General features: G+C 34.0%; 1 protein-coding gene across 3 annotated transcripts; it reads left to right on the top strand.

Moving 5' to 3' along the window:
* The first annotated feature begins 2,233 nt into the window (after nt 1-2,233).
* On the top strand, nt 2,234-19,367 carry LOC110100988 (ribonuclease P protein subunit p25-like protein). Of its 3 annotated transcripts, none has more exons than XM_020828720.2 (8): nt 2,234-2,514; nt 5,208-5,288; nt 5,371-5,459; nt 5,540-5,614; nt 5,717-5,835; nt 5,909-6,007; nt 6,152-6,208; nt 18,952-19,367. In XM_020828720.2, exons 1-8 carry the CDS (start codon nt 2,392-2,394, stop codon nt 19,050-19,052), a joined length of 744 nt encoding a protein of 247 aa, XP_020684379.1. In that variant the 5' UTR covers nt 2,234-2,391; the 3' UTR covers nt 19,053-19,367. The 3 variants fall into 3 exon arrangements, with proteins under 3 accessions (XP_020684379.1, XP_020684378.1, XP_020684380.1); XM_020828719.2 differs by having other exon boundaries at nt 18,946-19,367; XM_020828721.2 differs by having other exon boundaries at nt 18,926-19,063.
* Nucleotides 19,368-20,637: the final 1,270 nt, after the last annotated feature.

Genomic DNA, 20,637 nt, shown 5'->3' with positions numbered 1-20,637 from the left:
TTCTTTAAAAAATTTTATGCATGTGTCCTATTATATATCTTGCCTGTTACATTTAGGTCACTCAAAGTCTCTCTTGACATTTCATTTGAGGGATTCGCCGGGAGCTGGAAAGGAGCTTATCATTAGAGCATGACGGCCACCTTTAGCCACATACTCCAAGAAGTCCCCTCCCTAGTGGGAAAAACCACAAGAGTTCCTCTCTAAGTCAAATAAGTCTTTGTTCAGCTAACGTCAAATCTTCTATGCGAGACCTATCAAAAGTCAACTAAAGGCACACCTCTCGTCCATAAGACATCCTTCATAATCAAATTGACATTGAGCTTAGAGATATACGTAAGTCATTGTCTCACAAAATCATCACACCACTCGACACAACTCGTTGAGCTATATCAAAGATTGATAGTATAACTCATATATTTCATACACATTCTATTGTAATTGATATAATAAATATTCTATCTATATTTATCTTCTGCTCTTTTACTTTCTCTTTCTGTTTCTCTTTCTCTCTTCCTTCATCATCCTCACCTATAGATCCTTAGCTCACAGGTAGACCAATAAAGTACGATCATATATCATCCATCAAATAAACCTAGATTCGACACATTAATCTATGAAATTGTTCTTTAAAACCGTCGACAAAACAAATTGTTGGTTTATTTAAGTTTCGTTTGGGACAGCTTTTTTGCTACTTCTTAAAACAGCTTTCTTGTAAAAAAAAAATTTGTACTAGAAAGCTATTTTAAGAAGCAGCAAAAAAGCCGTCCCAAACTAAGCCTTAATTTCAGAAGTAACTAATAATATGACATTACCTTATAATATGAAAGGGGGAAATGGAAGGACTTCTTAGGCTCTAAAGAAAATCCTATGCATGAGCAACAGGATTCCACAGAGGAGCAGAGGAAATTGGAATCATGATAGGAATATTACAGCTTGGCATTCAATTGGGAGCCTCACCATATTCATTGCAAATGATGGCACGCTAATGTTTGCGTGGTCATATAGACATCAGGGTTGGCCCTTCCCCATGTGGACCTCATCAAAACAAAAAATTTTTACTCTAGACCTTCTTTTTACAATGGTTCTGTGAATCTGATTCATCTCGTGGACAAGAGTTATTTGCATGAATGGAGTGTGTTAGGGATTATTTGATTGTCTCAAAAAGAAATACATTATAAAAAGAATATAATATAAAAAGAGTATTTTGAAGTTGATTGGAAAGAAATGCATATTTTGTTTTTTTGTTTTGGTTCGAAGTAAAAAAAAATGTAAAGTGCAAAAGACAGTGGCCGGTGGTGGATTGTTACGGAGAGCAGCAACCGATGGTTTCTTTGGTGGGTGGCCGATGGTCAATGGCGGCGGTGGAGAGCGGCAATGGAGGCCGGTAGTGGAGGGTGGCAGATGGCAGCAACTAATGGTGGCGGCGGTTTGTGGCCAGCGGCCTACAATATGTTTGCAGTGTATTTGGAAATTGCCCAAATATGAGAACATTCAAGTATTTAGAATGCACTCCTTTTACACCCTCTATTCATTTTAATTTCAATCAAATATCAATATTTTAAAAGCATTTGAAATAATTTACACCCTCTTTACAGCATATCAAACGGAAATAAGCAAGGGCATGAGTAAATAAGTGAGTTAGTCGTGAATAAACGATAACCCCCACTTTCAGTGTGTATGATGTATTTGAATTTCACTTAGATTGTCCAATCAAATATATAAAATAATCTAGAAAACGAGTTAATATGAGAGTTTTTATATCTTCAAAATATTACTACGAGTTTAATTTACTTTCATCAAAACATTCAAAAATTTAAAACCAAATAATCATTAAATTAATTTTTAAACATCTTTACAAAATGTTGAAATGTTTTATTTTATTTGAGTATTTTTAAAGCGCTACAATATAAATTAAAGAATTCTTTTACTCAGTGTCTATATCATTCATTATAGTAGTATTTTTATATATTTGATTTTAAATCTAAGAATTTTGGCAGAATAAAAGATTAAAAGAAAGCAAAAATAAAATTATGATTTTTTAATATAAGGGCATAATAGTTATATATATATATATATATCCTCATTTTAATATATTATTTTTGAGTTTTAACTATCAATTAAAATTCTAAGCTCACACATGAACTTATTTTAATTGACTTAAATGTAAAATAATAATAATATTATTATTACAGTCCCATATAAATTGACCTAATCTCTTCGTAGTATTGTTCTGACAATCTTGGAAGGGCGGGGAAGAGGTTTCTTTTCGTTATAAGCCACAGAGCTTTGAAGTTACAGTACGCTGGAGCTGATCTTCCACTGAAATCCTAACCCTAGCTGAAACCTATTTACTTGGTTCTCTATTGTTCTATTGGTCTTAGCTCGCCGGCCATGGATAGATACCAGAGAGTGGAGAAGCCGAGGCCGGAGTCGGCTATAAGCGAGAATGAGATCAGAATTACATCTCAGGGCATGATTCGAAATTATATCAGCTATGCAACTAGTCTCTTCCAGGTTTCTCTCTCTCTCTCTCTTGCCAAATCTGTTTACCATTTGCTGATGTTGAGGTTTGTTGGATTGCAGCTTTGAAGGCAGTATTCTTGCTTTGTTTTGTGTTTTTACTGTTTCGACGCTTAAATGGGAGTTCATGTATTTAATAAGTATTTTCTTTTTTATAAATATCTTTGACATGGGTTTTCCTGTTTGTGTGAGCTTAGCTGCGCCAATTATTAGCTTTTACTGTTCCTTTTTCTATTTTCTTTTAAAATATCGCGTACCTTTCCTTTGGGTTTCATGAATTTATGTTTTATACAGGACTTTGTTTTTCCAAATTTCTGTTAAGAGTATATGAGGAAATCACAATGAAGGGACGCCTTTTTTAGTTCTTCCAGATTTTACTAATAGAAAACTTTAAAAACTCCTGGTTGAACCTTTCTCCGTTTGAATAGAGTTTAGAACAAATGAAATCAGGTTATCTCCAGCAAATGAGTGTAGCGGAGTACACAGCTGAAGATTAGAGCACAATCTCTCTGGGTCAATTTGAACTGTGAGGTTCAGGCCAATGTAACAGCACTTTGTTTCTTCATTGGCTGAATTATTACAATACGAGGAGTGAAAGATGTTTTTATCCAAACTGGAACTAGAGTTCCTTGACTTGAGTGAAAGCTTAGAGATCTAGCTAGCTGTTTGCCTCTTTTTTTCTTCTGCTGCTGCTGAATCTTTTTCTTCACCATTTGTTAGTGCTCCTTCTTGATTGCAATGGTTTTGGGAAGCTTAACCTTGCAGGATCAAAATTTTAAGCTAATTTCAGTCAGCCAAACAGATTATCTGATAAAAAAGCATCGATTTAGTTAAGTTACAGCATATGAATAACATTGTTAAATCAATGGAGGACTCTCTCTCTCTCTCTCTCTCTCTCTCTCTCTCTCTCTCTCTCTCTCTCTCTCTCCATGTCTTTCTTCAAACTTTTGTTTTATTCCTGCTGCACACATAGTTGGCCAGTAGCTTCTGAAAGCGAGTTAGAGAAGAAACTCCTTTGTTATCTTTATTGTATTTTTCTTTCACAATTAATTCAAAGGATCAGGGAAAATGTCAAATGATTATTTGGACTATTTTTGCTTGAAATTCTTTCAATTTGCAAGTAAATCAAAGCCCGGTTTCTTTGGCAAACTATTGACTAATCTTGATATTGAGCCTCATTTTTATTTATTTTGATATCATGCTTGAGAGGAGAAGATAATGTTTTTATGAGCAGCTATAATTATGTGTAGCAGAGTATTCATAACATGCATCAACATTAAAAGGTTTGAATGAAGCCTCATTAAGTTTAAAGAAAATTATAACTTAATTTATTCCCAATCTCTTGACTAAGACATTTAATGAAACAAATAATGATAACAAAAGTCTTGAGGAAAATGATGTTTATCTACAAGATTTATAAACCGAGCATAGTATTCACACGCACCATATTCACCTGCTTATGATGCTTAAATTAGTCATGCAGTTGATCCCTATGTTTGATAAATGATATATATTGTTCTAGGTTTTTGTTTTAATTCAATTCATGTGCATTTAGTTTCACTTACAATAATTCTCCAAAATAATTGAGCATTTCCCATTAATTTTAATTTAACATATTCAAATATTTCAAAATTAAATAATTAATAATCTTCAAGAAGTATTCTAAATTATTGATCAAGATTTTACATCCAATCAAGTGTAGGAATGCAATTTAAATCTTCATGTTGGTTAAGTTAGGTTTGTATGGAACCCTTACTTACATGATTTGTTTAAGTTGGATATTTTTTATTGACCCAAGTATTATGTCCTAGTTTTTATTAGACATGATGGCGTAACCTAAGTTGATGTCAGACATTGAAGGGTTTATGGTTTCTTAATGCAACCTATGAAAGCTCATAAAAAACTACAATTTTCAAGTTAATAACTCTCAACTTTAGCAAATATTACTTTCTGTCAATGGAAAAATAGAAAACATACTTATTTGACTTCTAACAATGACTAAATCGACGCAAAAAAATTAAAATTTAGCAAGAAAATTTGAGGTCAAATATAAAATTTAGAAGCAATCAAGATGCACACCACAAAAAGAAATATGACAAATATCACTTTTGATAAAATCACAATCACATATGCACCATTTACTAACAAGTAGATAGAAAGAATAACAGTAGAAATTATCAAATAGAAGATCTAGGCCTTACGCATGTACTAGACTCTCCTCTGAAAGTATTCATAAAACCTTCAACGATCTCGAATAATCTACATCCAACATAACTTATTATAATTGAGGAAAACTAAAATTGTATTTCAGCAATCAATGTTAATTCAATTTTTTTATACCTTAGGGACTTGATGTGGATCCTTATGATTGAACTAATAGAATTTATAAGCTCATATGTAGATTGCCATGGATAGTTTGATGGGCAAAAAATTGGGCCGACACTGATCAAAATTCATTTTGGATGAATCTCAAAGTCTCTGCTCTGACCTGAGTGCAATACACAATTAATCACTCAAAAATTATATAGCATTTCTCTCAAAGCAAATTCAAAGGCTCTGAGACCATCCTAACACAAATTTTTTTCTGACTAAGATTCGTGCATGTAATTTAAAAAATTGCTACAAGAGTGCATGTCCTTTTTGCATGATATATTTATTGCTAATTGGGCAAAGGTTACTTGCCACAGGATAAGCACGCCAGAGAAATTGTCTTAAAGGCAATGGGACAAGCTATCAACAAGGCTGTAGCTGTTGTCGAGATCATGAAGGTTGGCACTCATTCCAATTTCTTTCACCATTTGAATCATTTTAAACAGAGGTGTAAGGGACCTGACAGATCTTTAATTACAGAAACGAATTCCCGGATTGTATCAAGATACTTCTATCAGTTCAAGCAGCATTACTGATGTTTGGGAACCTATTGAAGAGGGTCTTGTACCGTAAGTAGCATTTTTTTTTTTTCAAGTGAAACAAACCAATGGCCTTGGAAATATTTTAATCCATCAAGCGCCTACTGTAGTTTGGAGACGACAAGGCATGTTTCCATGATTACAATAACTCTCTCCACAAGGGATCTAAACGTCAACTCATCTGGGTAATCTTTTTTTTTTTTGTAGCATGAAAAGTGATCCTTTTTGGTGGTGGGAACTGTGACGGCATTCTTTTTTTTTTTTCTGAAATGTTTTTCTGTATATAGGTATCAAGTTGCATCAAATGTAGGGCATCCAAGGCAACAACCGAGGCATCAACCCCGACAGCAGCAAATGGGGCAAACTTATCATCAGCCTAGACAGGCACAAAATCCCTATAATGATGGTACTTCTGATCTTTTTCTGCCTCACTGTTGTATAGAAGGAAGTTTAAGGATTGGTTCTATTTCTTTGTGAAGATTACTCGTATGGTCGAGGACAAGGTCGAGGTAGAGGAAGAGGAAGGGGTTTTGGAAGAGGTGGATATGATGGGTATGGTGGCTACAGAAACTATCAAGGTATGTTTTTTTTTTCTATTAGACAGATTTGAATCTACATGCAGGATTGCGTAGTTGCTTAATTTTGTTTCTAGAAGCTGAACTTCTTGCCATAGTTCTTGTTTCCTCCTGCTTGTTTCTATGTAATTTTCACTTGCCTTATAGATGAGAACTGGAATTGGGGCCAAGGTGGTGGGCGTGGAAGAGGTTGGAATTACCATGGTAAGGTCAATAAATTCCATTTTACCAAAATTCCTAATCTTCTATATAGCTGTGATCTTGATTCTAAGTATCTAACTTCACTACATGACTCTTAATTTTGGAGATACGGACAGAAGATATTTTCACGGATATGACATTACGTTATACTTAGAGTGTCACATGGTTTGTATATAAATGTGTTGCAAATAAAAGTTGTTAAGTAGTAATACATATTATGAATCAAAGGTAGTTAAGTAGTTGTAGAGCACATGGTTTGCATATAAATGAGTAGCAGCAAATAAGAGTAGTTAAGTAGTAAAACATATTATGGAAATATAATAAAAGGGAAGAAAATCTTTTTATTATAAAGTACTAATCTTTGAAATATGTAAGTGAAGATTTTAAGATGCCATAATAAAATGAGGTAAAATTTGATCAAGAATGTTTGGGACATGATTGGGTTAGAATGATGTACATTATAGTCACATGGCGATAGATCCTTAAAAATGCAATTGTAGAGCACTTGATTTGTATATAAATGTGTAGCAAATAGAAGTTGTTAAGTAGTAACACATATTATCAAAATATGCTAAAAAGGAAAAAAATATTATTATATAGTAATTATATATGGAATATGTAAGTAAAAATTTTAAGATATAATAAAATAAGAGGTAAAATTTTATCAAGAATGTTTGGGATACGATTGGGTTAGAATGACGTACATTGTGCCCATTTTATGTTGGTGTCATGTTTGAGGGATGCCTAGAATTTGTTAAACAATTATTGAATAAAAATATGTTGTTTCACATGTCATATTTGAAATGGTGAATCACCTTTTCTTCGGCCCAATAAGTAACCATGCTAGGCTTGACACCCGCTGGCCAAGCTCAAGCAAGCATGGCCTTCCTAAAAACTAAAATCCCTAGTTTGTCGATCTGGTTTGTATTTAAATGTAAAAGAAATGCTCATTATTTATATGTTCAAGAAACAAAGAAAAAAGTATTATATGCCTTTATGTGTATTAAAGAAGTAATTAGATTTCTTTGATGGTAATTATGTAATACGGTCACTCCAATATCTGTTGATCTACACTAAGCTTGCACTAATACTAAATTGATGGAGGCCTTAATGATGAATATTATTTTTGATATTTCTCTTCATTCTCTTTTAAGTGTGCCTTTGAATTACTATATTCTCTTCCTGTATTCTACCTTCTAGGTATTAGGGATTGAAGAGAGAAGGGGAGAGGATGAAGAGAGTATCGATGGAAGTCTAGAATGGAGAGAGGAAGGAATCCGTTGTCTTGTGAATTTTGTCTTTTGAATTAGAAATCTGTGGATTATAGTTCTAGGTATATGGATTGCATGCTACGAGTGACCGAGGAAATCATATTTGAGGAGGAAGAGGGAGAGACGAATTATAGTAGTTACCTATAATAATCTTAAGATATTGAAAATACATGATTTTTCTATCCCTATTTTTATACTAGTTCAAAAATATAAATCAAGATAAATCCTAAAAATAGATAAATTATATCATTTAATTTAAAAAGAAGTTAATCCTCATATCAAGTACATTAATAATGGAAAAAAGTATGAAATTATCCAAAAATGTATTAGTAAAATTCAAAACGTGCTAAAATATACCAAAATATTTTCTTATGCATCACCTGTAATGTATAACTCCCTTGGGTTGATAGATTTCTTCCTTTTGAAAAGTCATGCTTGAGCACTTTCTGGGAGCATTATCTCTATAATGGAGGCCATGAAGTTTTACATATTCTCTTATATCATCAATGCTTACCGACTGAACACAAAATATAATTTGGAGGTTTTAAATCGGGATGAAATTATACTTCATTCAACTTTCTTAGATTAGTAATAGGACTGAGGGTTCCATAGTCACTTAACATTGATAATAGTTTTGTGTGAAACCAAGCAATAATTTTTTTGAACATATGGACAGCCTTTATATCTTACAGGAATATATGATTTTGTGAATCAACTCTTTTCTTAAGCTTAAGATATTTGTGAATAATAATAGTGACTTACAGCATCCTTTTTTAGATTTCATTCAGTAAAAACTTGGTTAAAATAAACCTAACTTGCCTTAATAAGAACCGTTCTTGTGCTTCTCTGATCACATTGACGTGGCTTCGAGGGTATGGGGTTGACTTTTCTTGAACGATCACTTCAAAATCAAGAATATACTTGTTTTTATTAGAAGTTCATATTCATAATCACGATCTACTTTAAATTCGAATGCAGTTGTAGTTTCAATTTGAGCTGCAGTTCAATTTCTAATGGAGGTATATTTTCTGATTTATAATTAATTTCAAATTTAAACACAAGTTGTAATTCTTGCTTAATTATGCGCTGTGGTTCATGAAAAAAAATAATATTGATTCATGTTTAGATTCAATAACATCAAAATAGTGTGATTGTAACTATGATACTTCTTCTAATTCTTCCTGAAATAGAAGTGCTATAATTTCTTCATTAAAATCAAACTCGTCTACATTTGATTGGTTTGTGGTTATATGTTTGATAGGCTTGAGAGAATAAGTTAATGATTTTTCTCTAGGGACTTTAATTCAATTTATTTTTGATCTTTTGATTTGTTTTGCTTGAATTTCTTTCAATTGGATGTGCAAGTTAATAAATCTGATTACTTTGGTAAATTGTTAATTAACTCTAATGTTATGCCCCACTACTAGTTATTTGTATATCATGCTTAGGAGAGAGAATAAATTTTCTTTGGGGCTTTAATTGAATGTGTGATGGTCCTAAGAAAATATTCATAATATAACTCAATATCCAAATATTTGGATAGGGCCTCATTTAGTGTTTTTTTGGAAATTATAGTTGAATTTATTCTTATTCTCATGCTTAAGACATTCATTTGAATAAATAATATTAACAAAATTTCTCGAGGCAAATGATGCTTAGCTACGGATTTATAAATCTATCATAGCTTTCATATATGCCATATTCATTTCACTGATAATACTTGAGTTTTTCAAACAGTTGATCTTTATATTAAAAAAATAATAGATGTTTCTCTATGAGCTTATATTTCAGGTTAGCCCATGTAGATTTAGTTTCACTTTAAATATTTCATCAAAATTATTGAGCATATGACATTAGTTTTGTTTAGCACATCCAAGTCATTAATAAATAAATAAATTATAATCTTTAAAAAAACATTTTAAATTATCAATCTAGTATGAAAACTTTATATGATTATACTTCCTATTGAATTTAGGAATGTAATTTAAATTCTCTTGATGATTTTGTTTTGTTCATTTAAAGCCATCACTTGATTTTGTTCAAGTTCCTTTATTACTTCTTTTGATTGATCTAATATTATAGCCATAAACTCTGTTAGCAATTTCATGTAGGATTCTTTGCGCTATGTTTTACTAATGCAACATAGGATGAGTTGCACAATGCCAAAAAAAAAAAAAAAAAAACAATCCGCAAGTTAATGACACTGATGAGGATATCCGAAAGTGCAGAGTTTATCAGCGACAAGGCCGGAGATCTATGTCCATGATTACACCCTTTTATTTCTAATCTTTTATTTGCAATTTGATTTATTATTGTGTTTTTTTTTTTATTTTATCCTCACTTGAGGGGGTAGGCTCATGTGACCCCAGGGGGCACTTTTGTCTTTTGGTTTTATTATTGTATTTTGGTTATTTATAGCCCCCTCTTCTTCTTGAGAGGGATGATGGTGAATATGAAGAAAATTTTCTGCACTTGCGTTTTGGTGAGTTTGAGAGCTCTTGTGAGAGTTCTAAGTCCTTAGGTGAGGGCAGTGTATTACCCATCAGCCGCAGGAAGCGTCTGGACTTGTGGTCCACCTCTTCCACCAACCTCCTCCCCTCTCTTCTCCCCAAACCACTAGGCACCACCTCCCATCTCTCTCTTGGCCGAACCCCCACACCACCCATGGTTTAAAATTGCGCAATAAAATGCTCGCCTTACCGCAATGTGGTCCCTTTAAGCCTCAAAGCCTACGCAATAAGTTAAGGTTTTGAAGCTTACGCCTCAAGTTTAATGAGGCACGCCATAAGGCGCGCCTCGCCTCACATTTTTTAGTTGGCCGAACCCCCACACCACCCAAGGTTTTGAGGCTTACTCATAATAAAATTAACCTAATTTTTTTTTTCAGTTCCGACCCCTAATTGCGCCTAATGAGATGTCGATGTGGCATCAACATTTAAACATTGATAAAGGTCGAATGTCAGACGTTGCATTACGGTTTTCAAGTTCCAGCAAACGTTCCAACTTCCAAACATTCAATACGGAGCAATTCCAAGCATTCCCTCAATTCATTCTCAGATGTCGTCACCCACCAAGAAAAAGGTAATTTGCTGCCATGATTTCTGTTCAGTTCTGCATATTTTATGGTTATGCTATGCGTAGATGTTCAAGGTTTTGAAGTTCTTCATTTTTTTATGCTTACGCTATGCGTATGTGGTGCTTCTCAAAATTTTTTAAATGTTTGTTTGATACTTTGATTCCATCGGGTTTTCTCTGTATTTAGGGTTTATGAATTTATGTTGAAATTTGAAATATAAACCTAACTAAATTTAAAGCACCGAGTACTCTATGCGTATGTTGTGCGTACTCTACACGTATGTTGTGCGTACTATATGCGTATGTTATGCATATACTGTGCGTGATAATTGCTTATGTTGTGCGTACATACTGCGTGCGTATAATTTGCTGCCATATTTTCTGAAATATGCGTTCTTATGCGTATGTTGTGAGTACTCTATGCGTATGTTATGCGTGATCGTTACTTGTGTTGTGCGTATTTTATGCTTATGTTGTGCGTTTTTTGTGCGTTTTTTATTTTCTTATTCTATATGTTTTTATTTTTTAAAATTTTCAGATAAATGTTCGTCCAATTACCTATCGACGCTATGTTTCAACTTTTCGATCAATCTGTGATAACTTTGCTCAGTAAATTTCTCCTGAAGTCATGGACACATTGAAACGGTTGAAGATCATACAATTTTTGCATTTTCCTGGGTTTGAGCAAAATGTCCATCTTATTTATGAGCTTATATCAAGGTGGAATATTTCAAAACAATGCTTTGTTCTAAAATGTGACTCCATTTCTTTCACTGCTGATGAAGTGGCCCTACTTACTGGTCTGTCAAATAAAGGAGAAGAAATATCCTGACTTTCCTTAGCACATACTTCAGTTACATCATCTGAAATTAAGGTAGACATGCTGGAGTTGAACAAGCAAATCTAGGCAGCGAAAAATTCAAATTTTTTAAAATAAACGGGTTTGCGGGTTGACCCGGCAACCCGTCGCCCGTTTGATAAACGGGTCGAATTTGAGAACCCGAACCCGACCCGTTTATCAAACGGGTCGGGTTTTCGGGTCGTGTCAAATATTGACACCCCTATATTTATGTTCAAATTTGCTTTTTCAACTTAACAGCTTCAAAACCCCTCAGTTGCTTCAAAGAATAGCAAATAATCCAGATGATTTTTTGTCAATAAACTGGGCTAGTTCAATTAGAGAATTTTTAGTTGGAGAGTTTAATAAGGCCTCCTCCAAGATTTCAAATAAGAAGCAAGCAAATTACATCAACGATTTTGTACCTCTGCTAATTTTGAGTGCTAAGTGCTAACTGTTAAATTCATTCAAAATTTTATTTGTTCAATGTGAGTGCTAAAATTTTTTTTCATCTTATGCAGATTTGATTCCTGGAGCATACTTCTTTTCATGCTCCTATGTATGCTGACAAAATGTCCCATTTTCTACGATGGGCCGATGATATTGTATATACTACAGAGGTGGTCACTAACTTATTTGCTAATATAACGATAATTCAGATTTATAATGTCCTCCAATCAGTTTCCTAGGCTGAAATGGATATGACTAATGTCAAGAAATATCTATCAGACAGCCCTCCATCTCCTGATTCCCCTCATGAAATATCCACCCATCAAAACAACCCCCCCAATCTCCCCGTTATATCCCACCTCCTCAGCAAAACTCCCACCAATCTTCTCAGCAAGACCCCTACCAATCTCCTCAGCAACCACACTTAAGTTTTTCCGCTGAAGTACTTGAATCTCTACAAGAAAGAATAATCAAATTCTGCCAAGAAACATGCACAAAACTTTTTCTTGAATTTGAAGATAGGCTGAGCAGAAAGTTTGAAAACTTAACTGAAAGAGTTGAAGTTATTGAGGTCAAGCTCAATAATTACATTGATCAAAGCAAAATACTTCCTCAGAAAAGATCTATTAGCTACTCTTCATCTTCCAATAAGAAACATAAATCATATATCTCTCCCCACAATCCTAGTGAATCAATCCCCCAAAATGTGTCAATCTCATTCAGAAATGAGCCAATCCCACAAAATGAGCCAATCCCAGTAGAAATGCAACTTATTTTATATACAAATCCAAATGAACCAATCCCAGTAGATGACATTCATATAAATCCTGTAATTTCTGTTTATGCAACTGAAATAGAAAATTACAAAGGTCTTCTGAGTTTGAGTTCTGAGAAGAGAAATTTTATTCATGAATGTTTGAAGAAGTACAATCGGAGGTAAAAAATTGCAACTTATTTTATGTTTGAATATTTTTATGCGTATGGTATGCATGAGTTATGCGTATGATATGCGTTACTTATGCATATGGTATGCTTATGATACGTGTATGTTATGTGTATTTTATGCTTATTGTATTATATGCTTATCGTATGCTTATTATACGCGTATTTATGATACGCGTATTGTATGTATATGGTATGCTTATGTTATGTGTATGGTATGCTTATGATACACGTATTGTATGCTTATGAAATGCGTATTTAAATATTTTTTTGCAGGGACGATAGTATCTTGTTTGTTAGTAACATTCTTATTTCCAGAGTTGAAATTGACGAGTTATTAAGCGACAATTATTTAGGCAATGAACAAGTAGATCTTTTTGCCCTTTTGTTAGATGAAAAGTGTAACCTTATGCCTGACAAGTATCATAAATTTCTATACATCTCTCAAGTCTATTAGGTTAGTAACTTAGTATTTAATTAATCAGTTTAACTATTGGATTAGTAACTTAGTATCCATTTCTTAGTTTTTACATAGTTACATACTTACATTTACTACTTGCACTTGCAGAATAACAAAGGAAGGGATAAATTATCCAAATTGCAAATCGACCATATAACCGAGCTTTTTGTTTCTTCAAACAACATTTTATTACAGCCAATCACTGAATCCTCGCACATTACCCTGCTGATTGGTTTGCTGAAAGAACAAAAGTGAAAATTTTATGACTCGTTGCCCCACCGCGTCAAAGAGCATATGTTTGTTGTTCCAAAAATTGTAAGTGTTAGATGAACATGAACTCTTCAATTTTTTAAAAAATTACAGAACTAATCCTCGCTCTACGCATTTTTCAGCTTAAAGCCCTATACTCTGACACGAAAGGAGTTTTTAATAGTGATATCAGAAAATGGAAGCTTTCTACCATTAAAGGTGCACAAAAACAGGATAACTTTATAGATTGCGGAATATATGTCTATAAATATATGGAAAGAGTAAGTCTTGAAGGCAACACTGATTGTACTGACAGTACAAATTGGCAAGAAGATATGCCAAAGTATAGGGCAGAATTTGCATATGAAATATTTTGTAAAATATTGAAAAAATGACAGTTTTTATTCTGTATAAATATTTATCATTCTGTGTATAAATGTTTTTATGTATAAATATTTTTGTGTATAAATGTTTAAACAGTTTCTGTGTATAAATATTTATTATCACTATGCGTATAAATGTTTATTTCTAAAGAATATATTTTTCAATTATGTGTATAAATGTTATTTACATTGATTTGATTAAAATAACTTATTAAATAATAATACGCATAAATTATGCATATCGTACGTATTGTGTATGCATACTGTATGCATATAATACGCATTTCGTAAACAGATAATAGGCATAGAATACGCATAATATGATGTTTGAAAGATTTTGTGATTGACATTTGCGTTTAAAGATTAGTGTTTGAATTTCTTATTTGTTTTAACGAAAAAAATAATTTTATAAATAGTTTTGAAGCGTTTTTAAATAATACGCATAATACACGCACAAAAGAGGCACATAGTACGCATCATACACACATAAGACGCATAGAGTACTCATAAAACACGCACACATTCTATTAAATGTTTTAGGTTACTTACATTTAGTATGGACTGAGGGGCCGTGACATGAATAATAATTTTCGTTAGTTGTGGATTGATAGGTGGCAAATATGGTTGGGAGGGTTGATTGAATTTTTATGAGTCATTATTTACAATTTATTACTTACTATTGTTCAACATTAAAATTTTCACTATATAATGCGGGAACGCTAGCCTTATGGTAACGCATGATTTTTCAAACATAAGTAATGCAGGCTTGACAGAAGGTTTGATTTTTTACTTCGGAGCTTAGTTTAAGGTTGCTGTTAGATTTTTATTCTTTTGAGGTAATCCTTAGCCTCAAATGAATCCTAAGCTTCAAATGAATCGCAATCTACTAGCAGCCTTAAACTTTGCTCTTAACTCTTAAGTAAAAAAATCTTACCTTCTGTTAAGCCTGCATTACTTCTGATTGACAATCATGTGTAAACAGTAGGCAAGATTTGGCAACTCTCTTAATTTCCCAAATCCCCTCCCCTATCCTAGGCATGGTCGGCCCCTCCTCTCCTCCTTTCCCTCTTTGTTTGGAGAATTCAAATTCAAACTTTCCCCTCCTCTCCAAACATTAAAATATGAAATTAAATTTCATATTTTGAATTGCCTCCCTTTATCAACACACAAACTCCAGAGCTATTTCTCCTCTTCTTTCGCTATGGCCAGCCCCCACTACCTCCCCCTCTCTACTTGGAATTAGTCCTTTTAACTCCCTTCCGTCGAACATAGATTCCAAAGGATTTCTACCTCGCAAAAACTGCTATCCAGATCTCTTTGACATATAAAAATTGCTGTTCATAAATTTTAGCAAAGGTCGTTTGTTGTCCCACTGTCCATAAGTCCTTTTCTTGTTGTCCATAAGATATCATTTATATATCTATAAAGGGATAATTTTGTGCAATAAAAAGAAGCATTCTCCCTCTCCAATTCTCTGAATTTAACATGGTATCAAAGTAAGATATTTGGATCTTCTCAAATAGTGAGAGCGTGAGAGAGGGAGAGTTGGTTCTTGCGTTCTATTCCTGCTCATTTGCGTCCAGGGCATTTGAGCATGTGAGAGGGCTTCTCCTTTTCGGTCTTCTACATGCAGCTATCATGTGTGCCTACCTGGGGGTCGAAGCGAGTAAGATGAGGATCAAGTGAGGGACCGAGTAGGAACTGCGTGTGTGCGTGTCTGAGCGGGGACGACCGGCCCTCGTGCGTGTGCTGGAGCTAGGGGTGTAAGTTAGCCGAGCCGGCTTGAGCTCGACTCGTTTATGGGCTCGCGAGCCTAGCTTATCGAGCTCACGAGTCGAACTCGAGCTCGAGCTCAATGAGGCTCGGCTCGTGAGCTCACGAGCCGGCTCGAATTAATGTTTGATTTTTTAGACTTATTAATTTGTTTATTAAATTAACCTAAAAAGTCCAAAGCAGCATCATTAATGTTTAAGGCAAGCTCAAATAAAGAAGTTTAAACACTAAAAAATAGTCACATTTTTCAAAGCGACAACATTTATGCGGCTGCTAGATTTTCAAAAACTAGTGAAATTAATGTTGTAGCTTTATCATTACTAAAGCAGTAAAATATATATATATATATATATAAATATAAATAGTGGAAGTGGCAGTAATACTCCTAATTTCTGATGTTTAGCACTCGAGCTCGACTCGACACGTTTGCACCCCTAGATGGAGCCAAACTGCGCAAGAAACGAGAGGGTTGAAGAGTTGTTGTGCACGCCATCAAATCCTCCACTCGAAGAGCCCCTCCTTGCCCCAAATCCTGATCACTTTTGCATGTTCTTGATCCGTTACCCTCATATATGGGAGATGTATAACAAGGCCCTAGACAACAGAAGAAGTCGACATCTCCCAATGATCTCTGTCATTGGGATCAATCCCTCAAATTGGGCAAGCATCACTTCGTAATCCACGTTCTCGCCTTCTTCGTTATCGCTGACAGAATCGTCATTGAGAACCTTGTCAATCGCATTTGGACTGAAGTCGGATCGTTGGATTCGAAGCTTGCCGATGGAACGGTCCTGATACGTGGAGTTGCCCAGACGATGCCTGCACTGGGGAAGAATATGTCTTTCTTCGTGGCAAGATAGTTCACTGATACGGTCCAGTGCGTGCTTACAGTGACAGAAGAGTTGGTGAGCACGCAGATTGTGAAGTACGCTACTTCCCTAAGTAGGGAGTCGATCATGGATATCGAGGGCGAGGATACAGAGAGATTAGAAGCACTTTATCCTACCCTAAAGGAGATGGCTTTTGCTGGTTCTCCAGGTTCCCACCACCTGCCTTCATTGTCAAAATTCAGAGGAATACATGTTCCTACCACCAGCTTTTATTAATAGAATACTGAGGAATACCGGTTCCCACCACCAGCCTTCAAGGAATACTGGTCTTTCCACCGGCCTTTATTGCCAAAATTCTAAGAAATATTGGTCCTTCTGCTTCCTTCATGCGTCCAAAACTGAGGAGAGATTAAGCGGGAGGGCTCCTCTCTCATGTAATGTCCAGAGTCCACTGAATAGAAGCAAGAGAAGCCTGAGGGCAAGACATTCTCTTGTGTGCGTATGGAAAGAGTTGAGAGTTCATGGACAAGCAAGAGTACAAGATCTACAGTCCTTCCTACGATTAGACCAAAAGTATCATAGGCCTTGCGTGCGTCTGTATGGCGATCGAACAGGAATGTACGGGTGAAGTTGGACGACTGATTTGTATTGGGCCGAAGGCTGACTCGATTAGACGGGAGGAGATTTGCTTTCCAAGTGCTAAGTCGCTTGAGATGTGTTTTTCTGTTGTTGTCCTTGAATTTGCCGCAATCTTAAAAATAAAATTTTTCTCATTGTTGTGTCTTCATTGTAAGCCTTCTCTTGTGGTTGCTATCATATTTATAACCAATGCAGTCTTCATTGTTGCCTTATTTAATATAGCCTTCATTGCTCCCTTTGCCACCGCAATATCTAAATCTAATTTATCCCAAAGTTTTGACTAAATGGAGGACTCTGTGGTGTACCACGGGACTTGATAACTCTATTTTTCTTGGACTAGTTACCACTCTGAGAATGACAGATTTGTACTCCCAGCTTGAGGGGGAGTGTTAAATCTTAGCCGTCCCTTGACACTTGCTCCCATGGCCAAGATGGAAATCCGTGGAAGGCTCACCTGGATCACGTCGATCTTCTTCTATATTTGGGTAACTGATTTAGGAAGGATTATATTAAGATAATTATACATGATTTTGTTATTATTTATTTCTTTATTAAGATATCTTGTATAGCTATAAATAGAGATAATTTTGTGCAATAAAAAAAAAGCCTTCTCCCTCTCCAATTCTCTGAATTTAACAAAGAATATGGTTTCACATCAATGACTAAATATGTCTATATTCCTGGATCAACTTAATCAAAGATATATAATCATTATTTTTATACACGTTATCATGGAAATGCTAAGTGATGTAGTCCTTATCAATGATATAATTTAGCAAAATAAGCTTGATAATGAAGCAGCTGTAATTTATAATTATATTCAATTTTCTGTTATCTTATTCAATCAATCACAAAATGATAATAAATTAGCTAGGTATATCTTTTGGTGTTAATGTAGGTTTGGCATCTTATAGATACAGTGGACTTTAATGTTAAAATCTTTATGGTATTCACTTAATCATATTTGGGTAATTAGATAGCAATTTAAAATAAAGTAAAATTGAAAATTTCTTGAAATCATAAAATGAAATCAAACCAACTTACCTTCTTTATAATTATGTTGATCGATTAGGCAATGAAACATATGTGGAAGTGTTTTTTGGGGTTTCAAAATTCGTAAATCTACTTTTTAGATGTGTGTAATATGAGATGAGTGCATTAGAACACTAAGCCATCTTAATGCAAATACAATAATTTTAAAATCCCACCGTAATTTCTCCTGTATTTTTGCTGGTTTCATTTTATTAAACATGAAGCAAATATTCATTTAGGACTTTGTTTGTGACTATTTTCTTCTTGCTTTCTAAATCAGCATTTTAGTATAATTTTTTTTTGAAACTAGCCAAAAATTAGTTGTCAAAAGCTGTCCCAAATGAAGCTTAAATTAACCAAGAAACCAAAATCCTATTTCATACATCAATCCCGCCCTACTCTTTGTAATAGAGTGAAGCCTTATGCGTTGGTTTCATTTTATCATGAAATTGTTATTCTCTTGAGAAATTTGAAGGCTCTGTTTGGTTTGAAGGAATTTAAAAGAGATGACAGAAAGTGATAAATGAAATGAAATTAGAAATTACTGTTTACTACTTATTTGGTTGAGAAAGGATTGTGTGAAAAAAAATAGTCTCCTTTTTGTTTTGTTTGAAAGAATAACAAAGTAAATTAAAGAATGAACATAGTCGACTTGTATTCACACTTCAGTTTTATTTGTGCTCTGATTTCCTTACTAAATTTAACTTACTCTGAATCCTAAACCAAATTGTTTATATGTAATTATGAATCGAACGCAACTGAATGATCCTTGTTGAAGCTGCCATCTCTATGTGATAGGAGCAGGCTATGAAAGAGGCAGAGGCGTGCGAGGCTACGGTGGCAGAGGCTATGGCCGTGCCCGGGGAAGGACAGGCGGCCGTGGAAGAGGGTACATGGCCGAGTAAGCGGAGGAATTACCGGTATGCCCTCGCACTCTCAAATGCATGCTTGATATTTATTAAAAGAAGAATCCAAGGATTTAGTGTTCATAAGATTGCCTTGGTATGTGTAAGTGCCTATATTTATAGCTTTCATTGTGAATCCTTGGTGAGCTTGTTCTTAGTTTTCATGTTTCCAGTTACTGCTCAAATTTACCTGTAAGGCTTGCAGTGTTCATTCTTACTAGTTTGAATCATCCATCAATTATTGTATCTATGTATCCAATTTTGTTCAGTGTTGTATATTTCTGCATCTTCAATTTTGGGTGACTTAAAAGCTTATGATTTCTCATGTGAAGCAGCCTTAAGAGTCTGTTTGGGATTTTTTTTTCCTTCATATTTTTAATATTCTGTAGTGAAAAAGTAATTGGAACTGATTTACCCACATACCCACCCATACCCAATGGGCATGGGTGGGAATGGGTACACTCATAGCCTCATGGGTGCTCAACATCAGGGGACAAAACGATTTATATTACTAATTACCATATGCATGCAGTAGATTACATTAAGCTTTACTACGCAGTCCGTAGCACTAAACTTCGCCGCGACCACGATAAATTTTGATATGTAGCTTGAAAGTTTGCAGTTAGAGAAAAAGACAACAAACCTCAAGGCCATTAATATGTGGCAGACTGCATTCAAGAAGCGTGGAAAGTGGGTAAGTGTGGGTGGGCAAAGCCCGCCAGTGCAAAGCGTGGGTACTCAGTGGGCACCCAACCAGTACCCCACATAGGGCTCAAGTTGAATGAGATTGAAATTGAAATTTATTTTTAAAACTTAAAAAGCATAAACACTTCTTTATGTATGATTGAAATTTTCATTTTAAATAGGGGTTTAAAGTTTAATATAATGTTATGGCTAAAAATTGGTTGAAGATATTGTGATCAAATTTTTAGTCAAAATGGACTTTGGAGCTTTTAAATTTATTTTAACATGAATATTATATAAATTAATTATTTATCGTATTCATCATAAAATAAATTTAAGAGCTTCAAAGCTCTTCATGATAATGTTTTTAATAGAATATTTTGATATAAATTTTTTTCTATTGTTTTTCAATCATAAAAAGAGTTTCTTATGATGTGTTATATCGTCTATGCTGATTTTGCATAAAAAGAGCGTTGATGTTGTATTATTTCATGGATAAAATATACATTTTCATTTAAGATTTAGGCTTCGTTTGAGACTGGCTTTCTTACTACCTTTTAAAGCAACTTTTCAATACATAAAAGTTGAAAAGCCGCTTCAAAGAAGCAGTAAGAAAAGGATAGCTTTCTTATTGCTTTTTAGTACAAAAATTTTTAGATCAAAATTTTTTTTATTTAAAAACTATTTTAAAAATTATTAATAAAGTTTCAAACAAAGTCTTATATGATTTAGATCATTGTTTCATAGTTTTATGATATTTCAAACTTCTAAAAAAAAGTAGTGGGGGGATGTACATATATATATATATATATATTACATCTAAATTTTTTTAATTATTTATGTATTATTATATTATTTAAATTATATCAAAAGATTTGTTGGAAAATTTTATTTCACTTTA

This window comes from Dendrobium catenatum, unplaced genomic scaffold (genome assembly GCF_001605985.2).
Source record: "Dendrobium catenatum unplaced genomic scaffold, ASM160598v2 fragScaff_scaffold_627, whole genome shotgun sequence".
NCBI classification, from domain to species: Eukaryota; Viridiplantae; Streptophyta; class Magnoliopsida; order Asparagales; family Orchidaceae; genus Dendrobium; species Dendrobium catenatum.
Note: the sequence above shows the minus strand (reverse complement) of the source record. Positions and strands in the feature narration are given on the sequence as shown.